A 17,381-nucleotide genomic window follows, 5' to 3' on the forward strand; every position below is an offset into this window, starting at 1 on the left:
TCTTATACCCGATATGTAAAGGCGCCGGAAACTGCGTCTGTGCCTCTCATCAGGAGTCAGAGGCCCGAAACGATGGCCGCATCGAGACTCAGCAGGGTGGGACATTGTCTCAAGGGAACCCTCCGAGATCCGTGGTCAGGACAGCCGAAATGAACCAGGCAAGGCACGCCTTCACAACAAGCCGCTGAAGCTCGAGCAAGAGCATGGACCCGAACGCAAACCTGTCCGCGACGAACAGTTTCAAGACGCAGCGCTTGTACGTTTCGCGGGCCGCAGAATCCTCGTGCGCCGAGACATAGGCATCCATGGACGATATGCGGAAATTCCGGATGTCGACGGGTTGAGGCTGCGCTGGAGGCTTCGCGACCGATGTCAGCGGTCGCACGATCCGCTCTGGCCGGACGCGGAGGTGCTGTACCATCTTGAAGTACGCATAGTCGGAAAAGTCGGATGTCTTGAGAGGTGGTGGTGGTATCCTCAGAGCGAACATCGGCAATAGGTCCGGGCGGGACACCCAGATCGTGCAGCTGTCGTGGAGCTCGCAGAAGAATGCCTCAAAGTCGTGCGCATAGTACACAAATCGCCTGTAGAAGAGCGGAGTGAGCACCCTGAACTCCAGCTCCTCGGGCCCGGCCCCGGCCCCCCTTCGAGCGGCCCGGGACTTCATCATCACCTGCTCCGTGCCGCCCGACGTGCCGCTGGCGATATACTTCACAGCCAGAGCAGCGGGCGACTGCTCGACAAGGTGTTGGAGATACCTCCTGAAGATGGGCTCTAGCTTCCGCTCGGTCGGATCTGCCGTCCGCGCGATGGTACCCTTCAGGGGTTCCGGCCTGTACCACACGTGCAGTTTGCGGCGGAAGTTGAGCCCAAAGGCTTCCTTGAGGATCAGTGGAAATGTCGCGAACCCGACCCACCACCAGGAGGCCAGGAACCTGAACTTCTGGTACGTTGACATGGCATAGGGATCCAAGGCGGCGCTTTCCGGCCGCAGTGTGGCTACCAGCTTTGGGTGCCCTTTGGATGAAGTCAAGGTGATGGTGTTGGTGACCGAGCCGGTGCCTTGCATGAACGGGCCCAGAGGGTCACACGCTGACAAAGTATACGAGCCTTTGCGAGAGCTGAACGGCGAGACATGGAAGTCCTTCGGCCACGACTGCTCGAACGTGGCTCCTTCGTCCCCCGGTGATTCTAGAGAACAGTCGGACTGGATTTGTCGGTCACTGCTGGATGTCAGGAAATACAACCGTCGCTCGCCAAAGGTATTGTTAACATCCAAGATCATGGCAGCGAGGCGCTTCCCGGCATCGTACAGGTACCAAAAGGAAGTCGGGTTGGAGTTGTAGCCAAGGAAGGGGGCAGCCGTGACGAAATAGGCATGCGGGTAGGTCGCTGGGTCGACGCCCTGGCCGAGTTAATAGCCAATATCACCGACCGGGCTGCGGGGACACGCACCTGGCTTCGAAGGTAGCGGTCAAGCTTGCCCCGGAGACCCAGCTCGGCCTTGCCACGCTCCAAGTAGTCGCCCGGATCGACTGTAAACCAAGCTTTCGGCACGTCGGGCAGGAGGGAGGACCACGAAAAGAGGCCCGATGTTCTTTTGGTCCGGACCGTGACCATTCCCCCGGCATTCCCGTCAAAGCCCACGGGCACGCCAACCGCAAGGTAGGGATAATCAAAGGAGTGCTGCTTCGGGAACAAACGCGAGTGGAACGTTCGACATGGGAAAAGGAGGACTCTGCCTGGCCCATTCCATCTTTGGGTCCCAACTTCTTCCCGCCTTGTCCGCAATACCCACGAAAGAGCGCAGATGGACCAGGCAAGGATCGAGGAGAAGGCTAGAGTGGCCATGAAGGCCTCTCGGCTCGGCATGAAATTGAGAATACCGGCAAATAGGTACCTTTGCCGGAGGACCAAGGAAAGGGCCAGTAGGGCCGCATCCACAGGCCCAGAGACCGGGAAGCAAATGGCCGTAAAAGCCGCCGCTGGATAGACCAACTGCAGAACGTCCATGGTGTAGCATAAATGAGACTCGAGGGTTAGGTGGGTGGCAACACCATATAGTCGATAGGATAAAAGCGGCTAATGCTAGGTGCCTCGTACTGCCATATCCGTAATCGATGTGAGATTCTGTTCGGAATTGGTGGTTTTGTTGATCATGTTCAGGAAACAGACCGATGGATGTAAGTGCTCCAAGAAACGCACACAAATTCCTATGCATATTTTGTCCCGCTGCTGGTGGGTCAGCTTTCGAGGCCTGGCTCCACGTTGCGGCCCGGAATTCGCGGCCCAGCCTCCCGGTTTCGCAGCCCCAAATGTGGCTCAGCCGGGATTCCCGCCGCTCGCCGCTCGAGTCACTGACCAATTCGACGGCCGCCCATTGCCTTCCGCAGCGGAGCCAACTGGCTTAATAAATCCCCGCCAAAACCGTCTCGCCGTGACCGCATCATCATCTGCGCATATCCCAGTCATCGGCGTCCCCGTCTCAGCATTGCCGCCGTATATAAAAGAAAACCCAGCCAAGCAAGCAGTAAAAGCTTTTCGTCCTTTTGGCATCACTCTCTTTCCAGCCCTCGCTCACCGGCAATTGCTCAGCGTTTAAGCGCACAGCCGAGCCTCAGCCCGCCTTATCTTGGACAACTCCCATCACCAGCCAAGCACATCCATCCTTTCAGAAATCAATAAAAATGTCTGCGTGGGACGTTTCGGACGTCAAGATCGGCAAGAATGTCCGCCGGGGCGGCGCCGCCCCGCGCGAGACTGTCGTTCGTGGCCAGTCCGCCCTCAACGCAGCGAGGAGAGCAGGCGCAACCATCACAACGGAGAAGAAGTTCACCACAGGCAACCCAGTACGTTTTTTTTTCTTTCCTTTATCCTCCCTCCTCTTAAGCCCAGCCCCTTTTCCCTCAAAAACTGACCACCATACTTTCCCTTCGCAGGTCACCAAGCCCGGCGTGGAAGGCCAACGCCTGACGATGGTGGACCGGGCAGACGACATCGTCAAGCCCAAGACGGTGGGCATCGAGGTCGGCAAGGCGATTCAGAAGGCACGCAACGACTACATGCAGGCCAACGGGACCAAGGGCCTGACGCAGAAGGAGCTGGCGACCAAGTGCAACACGACACCCACGGTGGTCGCCTCGTTTGAGCGCGGCGATGCAGCGCCTGACCAGAAGGTCCTGGCCGCCATGGAGCGGGTGCTCAATGTCAAGCTCCGCGGGAGCGACATCGGAAAGCCCAAGTTCGAGAAGAAGGACAAGAAATAAAGCGGGAAGGAAGCGGCAAATTCAACGCTTCTCTCTAGTTACCACACAATTCTTTTTTGGGGGGCTGGATACGCTGGGTTATCTGGGCTGGGGAGGTTCGTGCTTCAGACGCGATTACTAGCCCAGATACCAGAATGAGATACCAGCATCACTCGCTGTATGATGGATGGATGGTCAAAGCAGCACGAGAAACGTGCTCGCATATGGCTCTTGGGATGAATTTTAGCGAGGACTGGGGCAGATCTGCTTCTCGATAGCGGCGTTGCATAGCAAGGGGTCACTTGCGGATAGACTCGCCCTGCTAGGCAGAATAGACCTTAGGTCTTCGGATTAAACTATGCTAGCCCTTCTCAGGGGCGTTTTCCCATGTGCTATCTATGCAGAGTGATGATCAGCCCACCATGCCCGACTATGCCCGTCTCAACGCCATGAACTCCCACCAGAGAACCTGAAAAGAGAACAACCCAAATGGAACCTTTACCACCCAAGCACCAGATACAATCCCGAGCCATCCCAACACCAGTCATCCCTCCGTGTCTCATTATCCAGTTAGCACCCCCACCACGCTTCTCCTTCACGTCAAACCAAACCAACCCAAGCCACGCCATGCAAGCACACACAGACTTAACAACAATCAACAACCTCTCTTCCCGGCCTGCCCTGCCCCTTACCCAAGCAAGGAAGCCACCCGCTCCTCCAGGGCGGCCTTACTCGGCTGCGCCGCCACCATCACCAACACATTGACCCGCCCGCCGACGCTCAGAACCCTCAGCCACTCGGGCGCCACCTCGCCGGCCAGCAGCCGCACGCAGCACTCGCCGTCCTCCTGCGAGATGGGCGTGCGCACCGAGTCCCGGAGCTTGCCCAGCAGCGCGGCCATGGGGAAGGACACGCGCGCGGCCTGGCTGCTGGTCGTCGCCTTGCACAACATGCCGATCACGGCGGCCACGTCGGACGCGCGCTGCAGCGCGGCGCGGCGCTGGAGCTCGGCTGGCGTCGGGGCCGAGCTGCCCTGCGACAGGGCCTGTTGTTCCTTGTGCCGGATGCGGTCTAGCAGGGACATCTTCTTCTGGTCACCCTTGGGGGTTTGTGGTGGGGTAAGGGGCGCGGCTTGTTCTTGTTTCTGTTGTTCTTGTTCTTGTTCCTTCTTCTTCTGCGCGATGGACTTCTTGAAGGAATCCAGTGTGGTTTGGCTGCTGCGCTGAGCGGATTTGGTGGCGGCTGTTGCGGATGCGCTCCGTTTAATGGGTGCCTTGGGGAGCGAGCCGATGAAGATGCTTGCCGGCTCCCCGTTGCTGTTGAGCCAGAGCGTGCGCAGGTTGGCCTCGAAGTCCATGTTCAGCTTGTGCTGGCGCAGCGGGCCGGGCTCGGCGTCCGGGTGGAACTCGAGGCAGATCTTGTCGCGGCCATAGTCGCAGAGGAAGTACGGCGCCTTGGCCGTCTCGCTCTTGACGGGGTCCCACGAGAGCACGCCAACGCACCGCTGGATGTCGACAAGCCCCACCATTCGCTTGCCCCAGGCGCGGGTGACGCTGGGGTAGAGGGCCTCCAGGTCGACCGGCGTGGTTCTGCCGCTGTGGGCATACTGCATGTCGAGAGTCCGCAGGAAGGCGACATGCAGGTTCAGGAGGTCGTTGAGCTCCTGGGGCAGGTCGAAGAATTCGTCGGGCGGTGTGCGACGGTGGACCGTCGTCTTCTTCCGCTTATAGGCGGAAGGTGACTCGAGGTTCAGGCGCTCCAGCAGCGCCTCGGTCTGGCTGGTTTCGTCCGACTCGCAACGGCGCTTCCGGCTGGCCGGCAGAGTCGCACAGCTGGATGGAGTCGCCGCCAGACGGGCCGGCACCGGCGCCACTTTCCGGTTCGGCCTCGGCTTGGCCGGCGGCGTCTCCGGGTCGGCGAAGCTCACCTTCCTCAGCGCCTGTGCGAGAGGGGTGACAGGCGTAGTCGACTGCACTGCCGACTCGCTCCGGAGCTTCTTGGCTGTGGGCACCGAGTCATCCTGAACCTTCCTTTTCCTCGAGGGGAGGACGACCTCGATGTTGGTGGAACGCGGGGTGAGGGTGGCGACTGTCTTGGGTGATTGTTTGTCGTCGGAAGGCGAAGCCAGCTTGCTGCGCGTTCCGCGCGTCGAACGGGCGATGGCACTAGGCATCGTGCTTGCTACTTTTCCTACTAGATTGAGATTGCTAGTAGTGGCGCAGGTATGTGAAGATTGGAAAGCGCCGTTGAGGAATTGGTTATTCAGGTTTGTTTTGGAAGTAGCAGTTGAATTGGAAGTTTGCATGTGGAAAGCGTGCAGTGGCAGAGGTGGAAGGTGGAATGGGTCTTGATATGCTGGAACCAGCAAGACATCAAACGCGTCTTACACGTCGACGCGTAAAGTGGGCGCGTGACGCGTTGCTGTACATAACTCGCGAAAATGGGGTAGCCGGGGTACAATGCGCGGTATCCTAGAGGCTGACTGCAGCCCTTCCACCTCCTACAGTTCGGCTCTTGTGTCACGTGCGTCACCTTCAAAAGAACTGCCACAGAAAGAGCGAAAACATTACCGTAACCAGGGGAACCATTACCAATGCATCTCCCAATGGTACATATCACGGTACCTTCCACGGCCAGATGCGGCAGTGGCCTCATGAGTTCAGCAACTTGCGATCATTAATATCAGACGGAGTTATTGTGTCAAAGGGATAACCCTAACCCTATCTTTGATAGCGGGATATTCGTATCATACTATGTTGGAGCTCCCATGCAAGGCACAGTTGTCCGCGGTTCGCTTCCAAGATTCATCCCAATCCGCTTCATTCACTGTATCGTTCTGTTCAAGTAAGCCCATCATGGCAGAACCAGACGTAGCTACCAAGGCTCCCGAGAGTGATGCGCAAGAAACCAACAGCCCGCCAGTCCCCAGCGACTCTTCGGCCCCGCCAAAGCCACCGCTGATGGGCGAGCACTGCACCTCCGACAGACCGACGCCCGCCGGCCAGTCATCGACAGGCGAGCTCAGCAAACTCAACGATGTCGACGTCAGTCATCCTCCACCAAGCTCCACCTCCTAGCATATCTGACTCCCCCCATCCCATCTCCAGGTCTACATCTCCAAGCCCGCAGACTACCCCCACACCCCGTCGCGCCTCCTCCTCCTCCTAACGGGTGGCACCGGCCTGCACAGCGTGAACAACCAGATCCAGGCCGACCGCTTTGCAAGCGAGGGGTACGTGGTCGTCATGCCGGACCTGTTCGCAGGCGACCCGGCGCCCAACAGCCGGGAGACTGTCGACGAGTCCCTGTCGACCGGCTCGTCCCTCCTCGACGCCTTCAAGATCAAGGCTGCCGAAGCGGCGAAGAGCTTCCTGATCGATATGTGGCTGGCCCGGCATACCGAGGAGAAAGTGCTACCTATTCTGCATCGGGTGTTGGATGCGTGCCGGGATGAGTTTGCGGATGCGGTGTCGCATGGCGGAGGCGTGTATGCGGTTGGGTACTGCTTCGGGGCGAGGTATGTGTTGCTTCTGGCTGCGGAGCGGCCGGCGCATGGTCAGGGCCATGCCGCCCAGGGGCGGGGTGCTGGGGGTGATGAAGAGGCGAATAGGCCTAGCACGGTCGGGCCGCACATCAAGGCCGGGGCGCTGGCGCATGCTACGCTGGTGTCGAAGGGGGATTTTGTTGGGTTGAAGGCACCGCTGAGTGTGGTCTCTGTGGAGAACGACCCATTGTTCCCGGACGAGGTGAGGATTGCTGGGGAGGAGTATATGAGTGCCAATGATGTCGAGCACGAGGTGCAGGTTTATCCGGGGGTGCCACATGGTACGTTCAGTGCTATCCAAACGGTTCTGCAGCAAATCGGCTGATGACAGCAACAGGCTTCGCCGTCGTCGGAGAGTACGAAGACCCCAACATCAAGATTGCGCAGGCTACTGCGTTCGAGCAGATGTTGAAATGGATCAACGAGCACTGAGCAAACGTCAAGCATTTACTTACTTTAGGCGTTCCGGTCTTGGGTTTGGTCAAGGCGGTTCAATCGTATGGCACGCGGGTATCACTGTTTAGTTTCTCATCTGCCCGAATCTAGGGGTACTCCCAGCTAGGATGCCTTAGGGAATAGTGCAGATGATCTTGCCCTTGGTCTTGTTCTCCTCCATCAGCTTGTGCGCCTTCACAATATCCTCCCACGGCAGCACAGTATCAATCAAGACCTTCAGCTCGCCGCTCTCAAATTTGGGCAGGTACTCTTCCAACTTGTCTCTCAGCCTGCCCTGATACTCCTCATCGCGGCTCCTGAGCGTACTCCCTTCCACACGCGCCCTCTTGTAGAGCAGCTTCCCGATGTTCACACTCTCGGCAACTGCCCCGCCCATCAGTCCGAGCATGCAAATCCTGCCATCACGGGCCACCACATCCAGATTCTTCTGGAAGTAACTGCCCCCAACAAAGTCCACGACAAGATCCACCCCCTTCCCGTCCGTCCTCTTCAACACTTCCTCAACCCAGTCCTGGGTCTTGTAATTAAACGCCGCCGTCGCGCCTAGTTCCTGCTCGACGAAGCTGCACTTCTCCTCCGACCCGGCCGTGGCAAAGATGCTGCTGGCCCCGGCGAGCCGCGACAGCTGGATCCCCGCGATCGACACCCCCGACGCGCCCGCATGCCACAGGATACTTCTACTACTCCTTTGTTGTCCAGAGGAGGAGGAGGAGGAGATGCCGCCCAGCACGAAATGCAGCGCCTGCGTGGCCGTGATCCACGTCTCGGGGATGCCGGCCGCCTGCTCGAACGAGAGGTGCTCCGGCTTGTGCAGCAGCATCTTGCGCGAGACGCAGATGTACTCTGCGTAGGCGCCGCCGTAGGCCAGGCCAAAGACTGCGTCGCCTACCTTGAAGGTATCACTGGTGGAAGACGACGACGACGACGAGGGGGAGGCGGAGTCGCCGAGGGCGGCGATGGTGCCGCTGAACTCGACGCCTAGCGTGCTGGGTGCCTGCGGAGGTAGCGGGTAATGCCCCTCGCGCTGGATGAGGTCCATCCGGTTTAGCCCGAAGGCTTTCACCTTGACGAGGGCCTGGCCGGGGCCCGGGCGGGGGACGGGGGTGGAAGGGTTGATGAAAAGGGCGTCGGCGCTGCCCGTGCCGTTTTTGATGTCTGAATTTTGGGTGTTAGTGAGAGGCGGGGGGTGGGTGAGTGAGTCCGTAGGAAGCGGGAGGAACATACCGACGGCTTTCATGACGTCCGGCATTTTGGCTGTGTTGGGAGATGTTATACACCGAGGCAGCCGAATGCAGCAGTACTACTCAGACCGCCCCTCTTCAAGGTGACAACGGAAGTATGGAATTGCGTGTACAGCTCGGGAAACGGCGAGAAGGGAGCGCACACGGTCAACACTCGAGCTGTGCTGTCTGTTGAAGCTGGAGGTACCTAGGTATTGAAGCTGGGACGGCGGGGTTCACAACTTCAGATGAATGCGGAGCAATGACGTTTTCCGGCCCCCACTGACATCCGGCGCCTCCGGGCCGGGCCCGACTACACCGGCCCGGCAGTTGAACGAAGTCTAACCTTCAGGAGCGATGGATCGCCAAGCTGATACATATGTATGTAGGTATAACTCGACCAGTGTATGTACGGATTCTAATAGAAGAATAAGGCGGACAGTCCAGCCCTGGGGAAGTGAGGGCTACAGGAAACAATCCCTGCAAACGGGAAGTCAGTCCGTGCCGACCGCTGCCCCTCCGGATACGAGTCGCATAAATTTCATGCTGCATCCATTGTGCTGCGAGGTCCACCGAAGGTACGGGATAATGGCTGCCGAATCATGGGATTGACATGTCGAGATTGAGAGTTGAATGCTGCTGTTAATAGCGTAATACGATACCACGCAGCGACTTGGGAGCAGAATTGATTGATCTGATATCTTACTGGATCTGGTACAGCTACCGAGTATGTAGACCGTGCCGTTCCCCCATTCGGAAAGGCCGCATGTTGAGAACACCCCTGAAGCGATCGCCAAGTCTAGGCCCTTGGGATCTGAACGAGAAGTGATGATTGTCTGAAAGCGATCTTGGGCTGCTTAGCGGTAATACGCCACCGCACACTACGGAAATGATACATATTGACGGATAGAAGGATGGCCGAGAAACTTACTGTGTAGGTGTGAAAGCCGGACGAGGAAAGTTACAGTTGATACTGTGTGGGATTCAGTTATGAGCATCACAGAACGATACGAGAAAAGAGTGGGTGGGCTGCTACCTTATCTTGGGTTCCCTGACTCGGTCACAATGCACTCCCACAACAGTGATGGATCAGTCGCTTGCCACCGTGCTAAGTCCCGACGGTCGCTCGGCTTCTATAATGTAGGTAGTCAGTGCTGTACGGAGTAGAGACGAAGCGGAAATACGGGTACTGGGTACTGTGTATAACCAACCTAGGACTGCGCACTGCAGAAGACCGCTGAAAGCAAGGCTAATACTCCGTAGGAAGGCAGTTAAGCTTCTTCCGAGCTGGTCTTGGTCATCCGAACTGTTAGCGCCAAAATAGTTGGTTATCTGCAGGTTCTGGCCTCCCACATGCAAGGCACCTCCTAACTTGGCAGTCATTTCCATGATTTAACCGACGCCATATGCAGGTACAAACTTTCGCCCCTGGCCGCGCCGCAGCCCTCCCGCCTGGGCAGATAGAGGACGGGATACAGCGGCCTCATCACACTCCATCCCGGACCAATACTTATCCCGTAGTATCAAGAGGACAATGTCAAGCATCTTCGTATAACAACTCGCCAGATCCACATACAAGTTGACCAGCTGAAGCATGAATGTTCTGCCCAAATCAGGAGATGCATCAAATGGCGGAGAAGAGACACGAGCGGGACTGGCAAGGCGGTCTCCAGATCCGCTCAGGTGTAATCCCTGCAAACCCCCCGAGCCCGGGAAATTGACATGCTCGTGGACGCCGTGAACAGCGCGTTCTTGTTGGCTGCCGCTTTGCCCGCCCGGCCCACACCGTCCTTCGCGCGCATCCTTGCATCGACGATGATTTGGCCATTTTCGGTCGGAGGCATGGCGGCATCAGGGCGAACCTGGAAAAATTGGATGCGCGCCGGACATAAGGGGTCCAGGGGGTGGTAGCGGTGGACATTGTTGACCCATTGACCCAGGATGTCACCCCAGCGGCCGTTGTGTGCTGGCGGCGTTCAGGCAGGGTCGTCCCTATAAAACAACAGTCCTCTCGCACATTGCTGCGCCCCTTTCCTCCCTTTCTCTCCTCACCCTCACGCTCACTTAGCAACCTTGACTTATTAGTCAAATTCCATTCGTTACGGATTAGACAACGCCAAAGGCCCTTGTGCTTTACGAGACCTCATAGACCGAACATACTCACCGAGTACATAATCTAATACCCGAACAAATCAGCCAAAATGAAGTTCTCCGCTGCCGTCCTTGCCCTCGCCGCTGGCGCCATGGCGCACAAGAATGAGACCGTGGCCTACACCACTGAGGTTGTCACTGCCTACACCACCTTCTGCCCGGCGGCCACCGAGGTCACCGTTGGCACCAAGACCTACACCGTCACTGAGGTACGACCGGACCGGTTCTCGCGTTATCGGGGGGACGGGAGAGCGGATGGGACTCGGGAAGCGGGATATTCGGATCAAGGCATCTCCGAGCAACCGGAGAGTCCCTTGGTCTAAGAACCGCTGAGCCGCTGCGTCCCGCTTCCCAGAAAGCCCGAACCCGTAGCTTCAGAACTACACCGCTAACCATCCCGTCACACAGGCCACCACCCTGACCATCACCGACTGCCCGGGCGGCTGCACCATCAAGCGCCCCGTGACCACCATCTCGTCGGTCGTCTGCAGCAACTGGTACGTTTTGTTGCCCCCTTTCTCCTTTTCCCTCTTACCTGGGTAACGAGCCAACAAAAACAAACTAACCCGCCAATCGCAAAAACAGCCCCTCCTACCACAACAGCACCGCCACCGGCGCCCCCTCGACCCCGGCCACGCTGACCAGCGTCGGCACCGTCACCGTGCCGTCCCCGACCAAGGGCCCCGGCGGCGGCAGCCCCAGCTCGCCCTCGTCGCCCCCGATCGCCACCGCCGGCGCCGCCAAGGGCTTCGCCCTCTCCGGCCTCGCGCTTGGCCTGGCTGCCCTCGCTCTCTAAATTGCGCACACCTAGTTTAGGTCGTTGTAGTTTAGGTGAGAGCGGGTCGGTATGCGTGGGCTGGTGGGTGGGGTAATGGTTAATGGCTTAATGTCTTGACTAAATCTGCGCGCGTTTGTGGGAAATGGGTTGTGGGGGAGGAAAGGAAAAAGGGGGGACGTCGAGATGGGGGAGGGGGAGGGTTAGGTGGTGTGGAAGAGAGGGATGAAAGGAAGCGTTGTATGGGGGTTGGCTTCACTCGGACAGGTTACGGGGGACTGTGCGATCTTCGCGCGGGTTCTCTGTAGGCCTCGCCTCCTTTTTTGGCTTCGGGGGAGGGTTCGTTTTGATGCGTTCCCTTTTTTCGGGGTGTCGTTACACGTTTTGAATAGTGTTCCTCTGGACAAGATACCGACACTTATTCAACCTCAAGCTGCTTTTGCTGAGTGCTAGCAATTGTGATGCGACATGGGGCGAGACAAGACGATAATTGAAGGTCTCGGATCTCTGCTTGAAGCAGCGAGTGAGTCAACAGAGGCGGGACCATTCCACGGAATTGTTTCGGGAGCAGCCGTTTCCGGCGTTGTCCGTCCTTCCAAGATACCTGCCGAATGAATTGTTATCATCTCACCCCATACCTATGGACCAAGACTTTACGGATAACTCTGTGGCCTAAACTAATTCATTTGTACATCTCGTCTGCGCATTCAGGTGGATAACAGTCCCATAGTTTGAGCTTGTGATTTAGGGGCTATTCCCCGTGACGTGACGACCTTGTGATATTGATGCCAATGTCCGGTGGGTAGGCCAGTCGGGTGCGTCCCTTGCCCGGCGTTCCCGCCGCAATTCAACCTCGCACTTATCAACAAAGACCAGGCGCCAACAAACCACGGCCCCGGCAAGCCAACACGATAACTTGAATTCCAAGCGAGATTGAGTGTGACCTGATAAGGGGCTCAAGCGTCAAGCACCTACCTTACCTTCACGAGCAGATAACGTTAGCAACCTAGGTGAATACTGAACCACTGAACCGGTTGAACATTGAGAGCTCGAATTCACTGAGGGCTGTTATTAGTAGTAGCTTCGGATTGACTGGACAATTGCACATATCCGAACCCTCTTTCTATGCCGGTGGACTCAAGCAATTTGTTGAAGGTGAGATGTGTCGACGGCCTCCTATCTACATCATCCTTTTCTCCAAGCCGTTGAGTGGTCTGTATCAATTCGCAGCAGTCCTCTAAGGGACAAGCAGATTTCGATCGAGGCACTGGTGGGAACTTACGTCGTGGTCGCTCCTTTCCGACTGACGGCCTTGTCTCATGAGGAAACTGGACAGAGATCAACAACACAACATGCCACTTGAGATGGCACCCTAGGTAATCATCGACATATGCCCGGAGCAAAACAGTATCACTGCTCCAGCTCTCCGTTGGTGCTCAAAGACTCGGCTTACGCGGGCCAGACTTCGGCAACGCAGCGCGGGCGGCCAATTGTCGGGGACCCCGCGCTGATCCCCCGGACCCCAGCCGGAACTCCAGGTGTCGGGGTAACGGAATGCGGGGGGGGACTTACACCGCAGCTTTCACCATAACCGACCCTGTACATTAGCTTAGTACTTGACAATCATCACAAGAGCCGATCTGTCGTGGAAAAGCTGGTATTAAAGCTGCGGGCAGAAACAGTGCCTTGCGTGTAGTATTCACAAACTTCATGTCGTTCTTGCCTCGGGCTCACTCTAGTACTGGTACCTCACCACGCCTCCTTCTTTGAAACAAGACGCTCAACCAAGCCGTTGGTCGATTCTCTTACAGACCGCCTCCAGCTAGGTAGTTATACTGCAGGTATTGTACAATACACAATACAGCAACCATGGACCACCCGCAGGACCAAGCGCACCGCCGCTCCCTAACCGACCCGGAGTCGTTCTGGGGCCACCAGGCCGAGCAATTGCACTGGCACAAGAAGCCCTCGTCTGCCCTGGCCCGGACGACCAAGCGGCTCGCACGCAGCGGCGGCGGCGTGACACACGCGCACTGGGAGTGGTTCCCCGGCGGCGAGATCTCGACGTGCTACAACTGCGTGGACCGGCACGTGCTGGCCGGGCGCGCCGACCTGCCCGCCATCCTCTACGACAGCCCCGTCACGGGCGGCACCAGGCAGCGCCTCACGTACGGCCAGCTGCTCGACGAGATCGAGGTGTTTGCGGCTGTGCTGAGGGAGGAAGGGGTTAAAAGGGGGGATGTGGTGCTTGTTTACAGTAGGATTTCTCTCTCTTTTTTTATTTTTATTTTTCTTTTCTTTTTACTTGTTGTCTTGACTAACTGACTCGTCCGCCTGCCGCAAGTGCCCATGGTCCCCGCTGCGCTGATCGGCATCCTCGCCATCAACCGGCTCGGCGCCATCCATGCGGTCGTCTTCGGGGGGTTTGCTGCGGGTGCGCTGGCCCAGCGCATCGAGGCGTCACGGCCCGTCGCCATCCTGACGGCCTCGTGCGGCATCGACGGGAACAAGCCGCCCATCCCTTACCGCGAATACATCGACGAAGCCATCCGCATCTCTTCGTGGAAGCCGCCCAAGATCATCGTCTGGTGGGTGTGGGCCCCTCGTTTCTTGTTATAGGTGCATCGTTAACCGTAGGAACGTAACTATGGCATATATGTACTAGGCAGCGCGATGAGCTCCCCTGGCGCCCCATCCGCAAGCTGCAAGGCGAGAGGAAGTGGCAGAACCTGGTCAAGAGCGCCCGCGCGCGCGGCATGAGAGCCGAGTGTGTGCCCGTGAAGTCGACCGATCCCGTTTACATCATATATACCAGCGGCACAACCGGTCTGCCCAAGGGTGTACTGAGAGAGGCGGGCGGCCATGCCGTGGGCCTGCACCTGTCTATCTCCTACCTGTTTGGCATCCATGGTCCAGGTGATGTGGTGGGTACCATGTCTACTATCTACATGTACCTTGCTCAAGGAACTTCCCTTAATGGGGCACGTCACTAACATGGACAAACAGATGGGCTGCTTCAGCGATATTGGCTGGGTGGTCTCGCACAGCTACACGCTCTACGGACCTCTCCTCACCGGCGCCACCACGGTCCTGTACGAGGGCAAACCGGTCGGGACCCCTGACGCATCCGCTTTCTGGCGCATGGTGGAGGAGTACGAGATCAACACCATGTTCACCGCGCCGACCGCTCTCCGCGCCATCCGCAAGGACGATCCGGACAACTCGCACATCGCCCGCATCGGACAGCGCGGGGGGCTGAGGAGTCTCCGAGCGCTGTTCCTCGCCGGCGAGCGGTCGGAGCCGGCCATCATCACCATGTATCAGGACCTGCTCAGGCAATACGGCGCCGAGAACTCGCTCGTGGTCGACAACTGGTGGTCGTCCGAGTCCGGCTCCCCCATCTCCGGCATCGCCCTGGTGCCGCACGCAGGCCAACGCCGAAAGACAGGCTTCCTAAAGCAGCAGCCGCCCCTGCCCATCAAGCCCGGGAGTGCGGGCAAGCCGATGCCCGGTTTTGATGTCAGGTATTGTCTTGAACACCGGATCCTTCTCCCCGACTTATGCCGTTCCGGTTAACTAATGCTCACTCCACGCAAAGAGTTGTCGACGACGCAGGCCAGGAGCTGCCCCGCGGCAAGATGGGCAACATCGTGCTCGCGCTCCCCCTCGCGCCCACCGCCTTTCGCACGCTCTGGGAAGACGAGGAGCGCTTCTATCGGGGCTACCTCAAGCGCTTCAACGGCAGATGGCTCGACACCGGCGACGCCGGGATGGTCGATGCCGACGGGTACATCCACATCATGGCGAGGACAGGTTCGTTCCTCTCCCCCACCTCCCCTTTATCTCTCAAGTTCTCAACCCCCCTTCATCCATCCCACCATTCTCTCTCACAGGGTAACTAACATCACGATGCAAAATCTACTGCAATGTAAAATAGACGACATCATCAACGTAGCAGCCCACCGCCTGTCGACCGGCGCCCTCGAACAAGCCATCACCTCCCACCCGCGCGTAACCGAGGCCTGCGTGGTCGGCATCCCAGACCCGTTGAAGGGGCACCTGCCTTTTGCCTTTGTCGTCACCACCGCCTCTTCTTCTTCCTCTTCTCCTCGCTCATCTCCCACCGCCGCCGGCCCAGATCCACATGAAGAACAGAAAGAGAAAGAAAACCAAAAAAAGCTCTTCGCCGAGATCCAAACCCTCGTCCGCTCACAGGTCGGGCCCATCGCCAGCCTGGGCGGCATGATCCAGGCGAGCCAGCATCAGGGGAGCCAGGGCCAGGGGGGGATGATGATCCCCAAGACCAGGTCGGGCAAGACGCTGCGGCGGGTGCTGAGGGAGCTGGTGGAGAACGCGGTGCGCGGGGAGTTTGACAAGGAGGTTAATGTGCCGAGTACCGTGGAGGATGCTAGCGTCGTGGAGGTTGCGAGGCGGAGGGTTAGGGCGTATTTCACCGAGGGGGAGGAGAGGGAGAAGGAGAGGGAGAAGGAGAAGGAGAAGGCTAAGCTTTAGCATCAGTGTTGATTGACCCCTTGATGTAATTACTAGTAGTACTACTTCTCTCTCTGATGTGGTGGAGAGGGGATGGTTCTTTGTTTTCGAAGTTACTACTAGTATATGTCAGTTAGTAGGGCTGCTAGAGTAGAGCGGATGTTCTGGGATGGCGTGTACCAAAATCACTTTTTAAAAAGGGGATTTTACTTCAAAAAAGAAGAGATGCCATTATGTTGTCGCGGACGTGGGTATGCCTGAACCCAAGCAAGCAAGCAATGGTACATACTACGGCAGCCACGAAGTCATCCTTGGCAAGGCTAATGAACACACCATATCCGGCCCCTTGGAAATGCTACGTAGCCCTCAACAACGGCAACGCAGTATCTGAAAGAGGGACTGATTAGAATGTGTAAGGTAGTCCACCCCACTTGGCCTTCCTAAACATGAGAACCGCGCCAGCTGGGTTTATGGACCTTCTGCTTTGCTTTGACTCCATGCTTTTAGTTACTGTGCGTACATTGGGTGTGAGAGATGCAGAGCAGTTTCTCCATGGTACGACACTCATCTAGCTTTACCTAGCTTGTGAGTACCTATCAAAAGGGCGTTGATGGCATATGCTACCCCCTGTTCATCACAGTCAAGATTAACTGGGCCGCGTTCTTTTGGTGCCTCTCTCTCCGTCTGTCCCAACCCCTCTCTCACTTTCACATCTCTTTTCCCTTCTACTCCCATCCCAATTTCCTCCTCTGCAACGCCGGATCGTTCTTTGCTGGACTGTGTCGTAGTTGTCATCATGATCTCGGGAGCAGAACGCCGGAGGAAAAAGGGTCGCCAACCGGGGCCCACCAAGCAATGCCCGTGGATTTATATTGTCGCATGACACAGGTTTATCGATACACATACCATCATCAGTACCACATGGGCGGATAGTAATCCTCGTATTTGACATTTGGGTGACCTACATTCATTCCCGTGCTCTTTGTGTACATGCTTCTTCTTCCTCTTCTTCTTCCAGAAGGGGGAGGGAGGGGTAAAGGAGACACAGGATCATCATCTTTCGTGGACGATCTTCTTTTTTGTATCCGGGAGCTGACCTCCGACTGGAGAGAGAATTTTGACTTGAGGAACCACCTCACTACTGTTGGGCCGTTTTTCAGGTTCCACCAGAACAAGTGATGTCGGTGAAATACAAGCGAAGCCAGTCCTCGTTTCTCTTGTCACTGTGCAGCCCCGAAAGTGTGCCAGGTCCCATTTTACCCAAGCAAGCATCGGAGGATGACTCGGGCAAGACAGGTCAGACCCGACGGCTACTCCGGGTTATCATGGACCAGTCATGTTCTCTCATGTCTTTCGGAGGAGATAATAAATGTCCCTGACCGGGTCAAGCTCCCGCCGACTCTAGCTAACCCCCCATGTTTTTTCTCTATTATTCCCCTCCCCTCTCATAGACAGCACACGCATTTAGTTCCAGCCTCTTTCGAACCCGACTACCTACC

General features: G+C 57.4%; 7 protein-coding genes across 7 annotated transcripts; 4 read left to right on the forward strand and 3 right to left on the reverse strand.

Annotated features, from left to right (window-relative positions):
* Positions 1 to 109: 109 nt before the first annotated feature.
* Positions 110 to 2,013, reverse strand: B0T15DRAFT_509500 (uncharacterized protein; the record flags this gene model as incomplete). Its single annotated transcript, XM_062867791.1, has 2 exons — positions 110 to 1,405; positions 1,456 to 2,013. 2 exons carry the CDS (start codon positions 2,011 to 2,013, stop codon positions 110 to 112), a joined length of 1,854 nt encoding a protein of 617 aa, XP_062724891.1.
* A 416-nt stretch (positions 2,014 to 2,429) lies between these two features.
* Positions 2,430 to 3,565, forward strand: B0T15DRAFT_526196 (multi protein bridging factor 1-domain-containing protein). The gene is made up of 2 exons (XM_062868889.1): positions 2,430 to 2,849; positions 2,940 to 3,565. The coding sequence occupies exons 1-2, from the start codon at positions 2,688 to 2,690 to the stop codon at positions 3,264 to 3,266; spliced, it is 489 nt and encodes a 162-aa protein (XP_062724892.1). The 5' UTR covers positions 2,430 to 2,687; the 3' UTR covers positions 3,267 to 3,565.
* Positions 3,566 to 3,933: 368 nt separating this feature from the next.
* On the reverse strand, positions 3,934 to 5,418 carry B0T15DRAFT_509502 (uncharacterized protein; the record flags this gene model as incomplete). Its single annotated transcript, XM_062867792.1, has 1 exon — positions 3,934 to 5,418. The coding sequence occupies one exon, from the start codon at positions 5,416 to 5,418 to the stop codon at positions 3,934 to 3,936; it is 1,485 nt and encodes a 494-aa protein (XP_062724893.1).
* A 682-nt stretch (positions 5,419 to 6,100) lies between these two features.
* Positions 6,101 to 7,221, forward strand: B0T15DRAFT_491647 (Alpha/Beta hydrolase protein; the record flags this gene model as incomplete). The annotated part of the gene is made up of 3 exons (XM_062866802.1): positions 6,101 to 6,289; positions 6,353 to 7,070; positions 7,127 to 7,221. The coding sequence occupies 3 exons, from the start codon at positions 6,101 to 6,103 to the stop codon at positions 7,219 to 7,221; spliced, it is 1,002 nt and encodes a 333-aa protein (XP_062724894.1).
* A 14-nt stretch (positions 7,222 to 7,235) lies between these two features.
* B0T15DRAFT_130154 (uncharacterized protein) lies at positions 7,236 to 8,658 on the reverse strand. The gene is made up of 2 exons (XM_062861742.1): positions 8,470 to 8,658; positions 7,236 to 8,400 (listed from the first exon to the last, which is right to left on the reverse strand). Exons 1-2 carry the CDS (start codon positions 8,492 to 8,494, stop codon positions 7,358 to 7,360), a joined length of 1,068 nt encoding a protein of 355 aa, XP_062724895.1. The 5' UTR covers positions 8,495 to 8,658; the 3' UTR covers positions 7,236 to 7,357.
* A 1,593-nt stretch (positions 8,659 to 10,251) lies between these two features.
* B0T15DRAFT_526202 (uncharacterized protein) lies at positions 10,252 to 11,575 on the forward strand. Its single transcript, XM_062868890.1, has 3 exons — positions 10,252 to 10,825; positions 11,025 to 11,113; positions 11,202 to 11,575. The coding sequence occupies exons 1-3, from the start codon at positions 10,667 to 10,669 to the stop codon at positions 11,410 to 11,412; spliced, it is 459 nt and encodes a 152-aa protein (XP_062724896.1). The 5' UTR covers positions 10,252 to 10,666; the 3' UTR covers positions 11,413 to 11,575.
* Positions 11,576 to 12,987: 1,412 nt separating this feature from the next.
* B0T15DRAFT_526210 (uncharacterized protein) lies at positions 12,988 to 16,173 on the forward strand. The gene is made up of 6 exons (XM_062868891.1): positions 12,988 to 13,648; positions 13,736 to 13,979; positions 14,057 to 14,315; positions 14,398 to 14,915; positions 14,990 to 15,204; positions 15,329 to 16,173. The coding sequence occupies exons 1-6, from the start codon at positions 13,261 to 13,263 to the stop codon at positions 15,901 to 15,903; spliced, it is 2,199 nt and encodes a 732-aa protein (XP_062724897.1). The 5' UTR covers positions 12,988 to 13,260; the 3' UTR covers positions 15,904 to 16,173.
* Positions 16,174 to 17,381: the final 1,208 nt, after the last annotated feature.

Source organism: Chaetomium strumarium (assembly GCF_033439665.1).
Source record: "Chaetomium strumarium strain CBS 333.67 chromosome Unknown B0T15scaffold_2, whole genome shotgun sequence".
Lineage (NCBI taxonomy): Eukaryota > Fungi > Ascomycota > Sordariomycetes > Sordariales > Chaetomiaceae > Chaetomium > Chaetomium strumarium.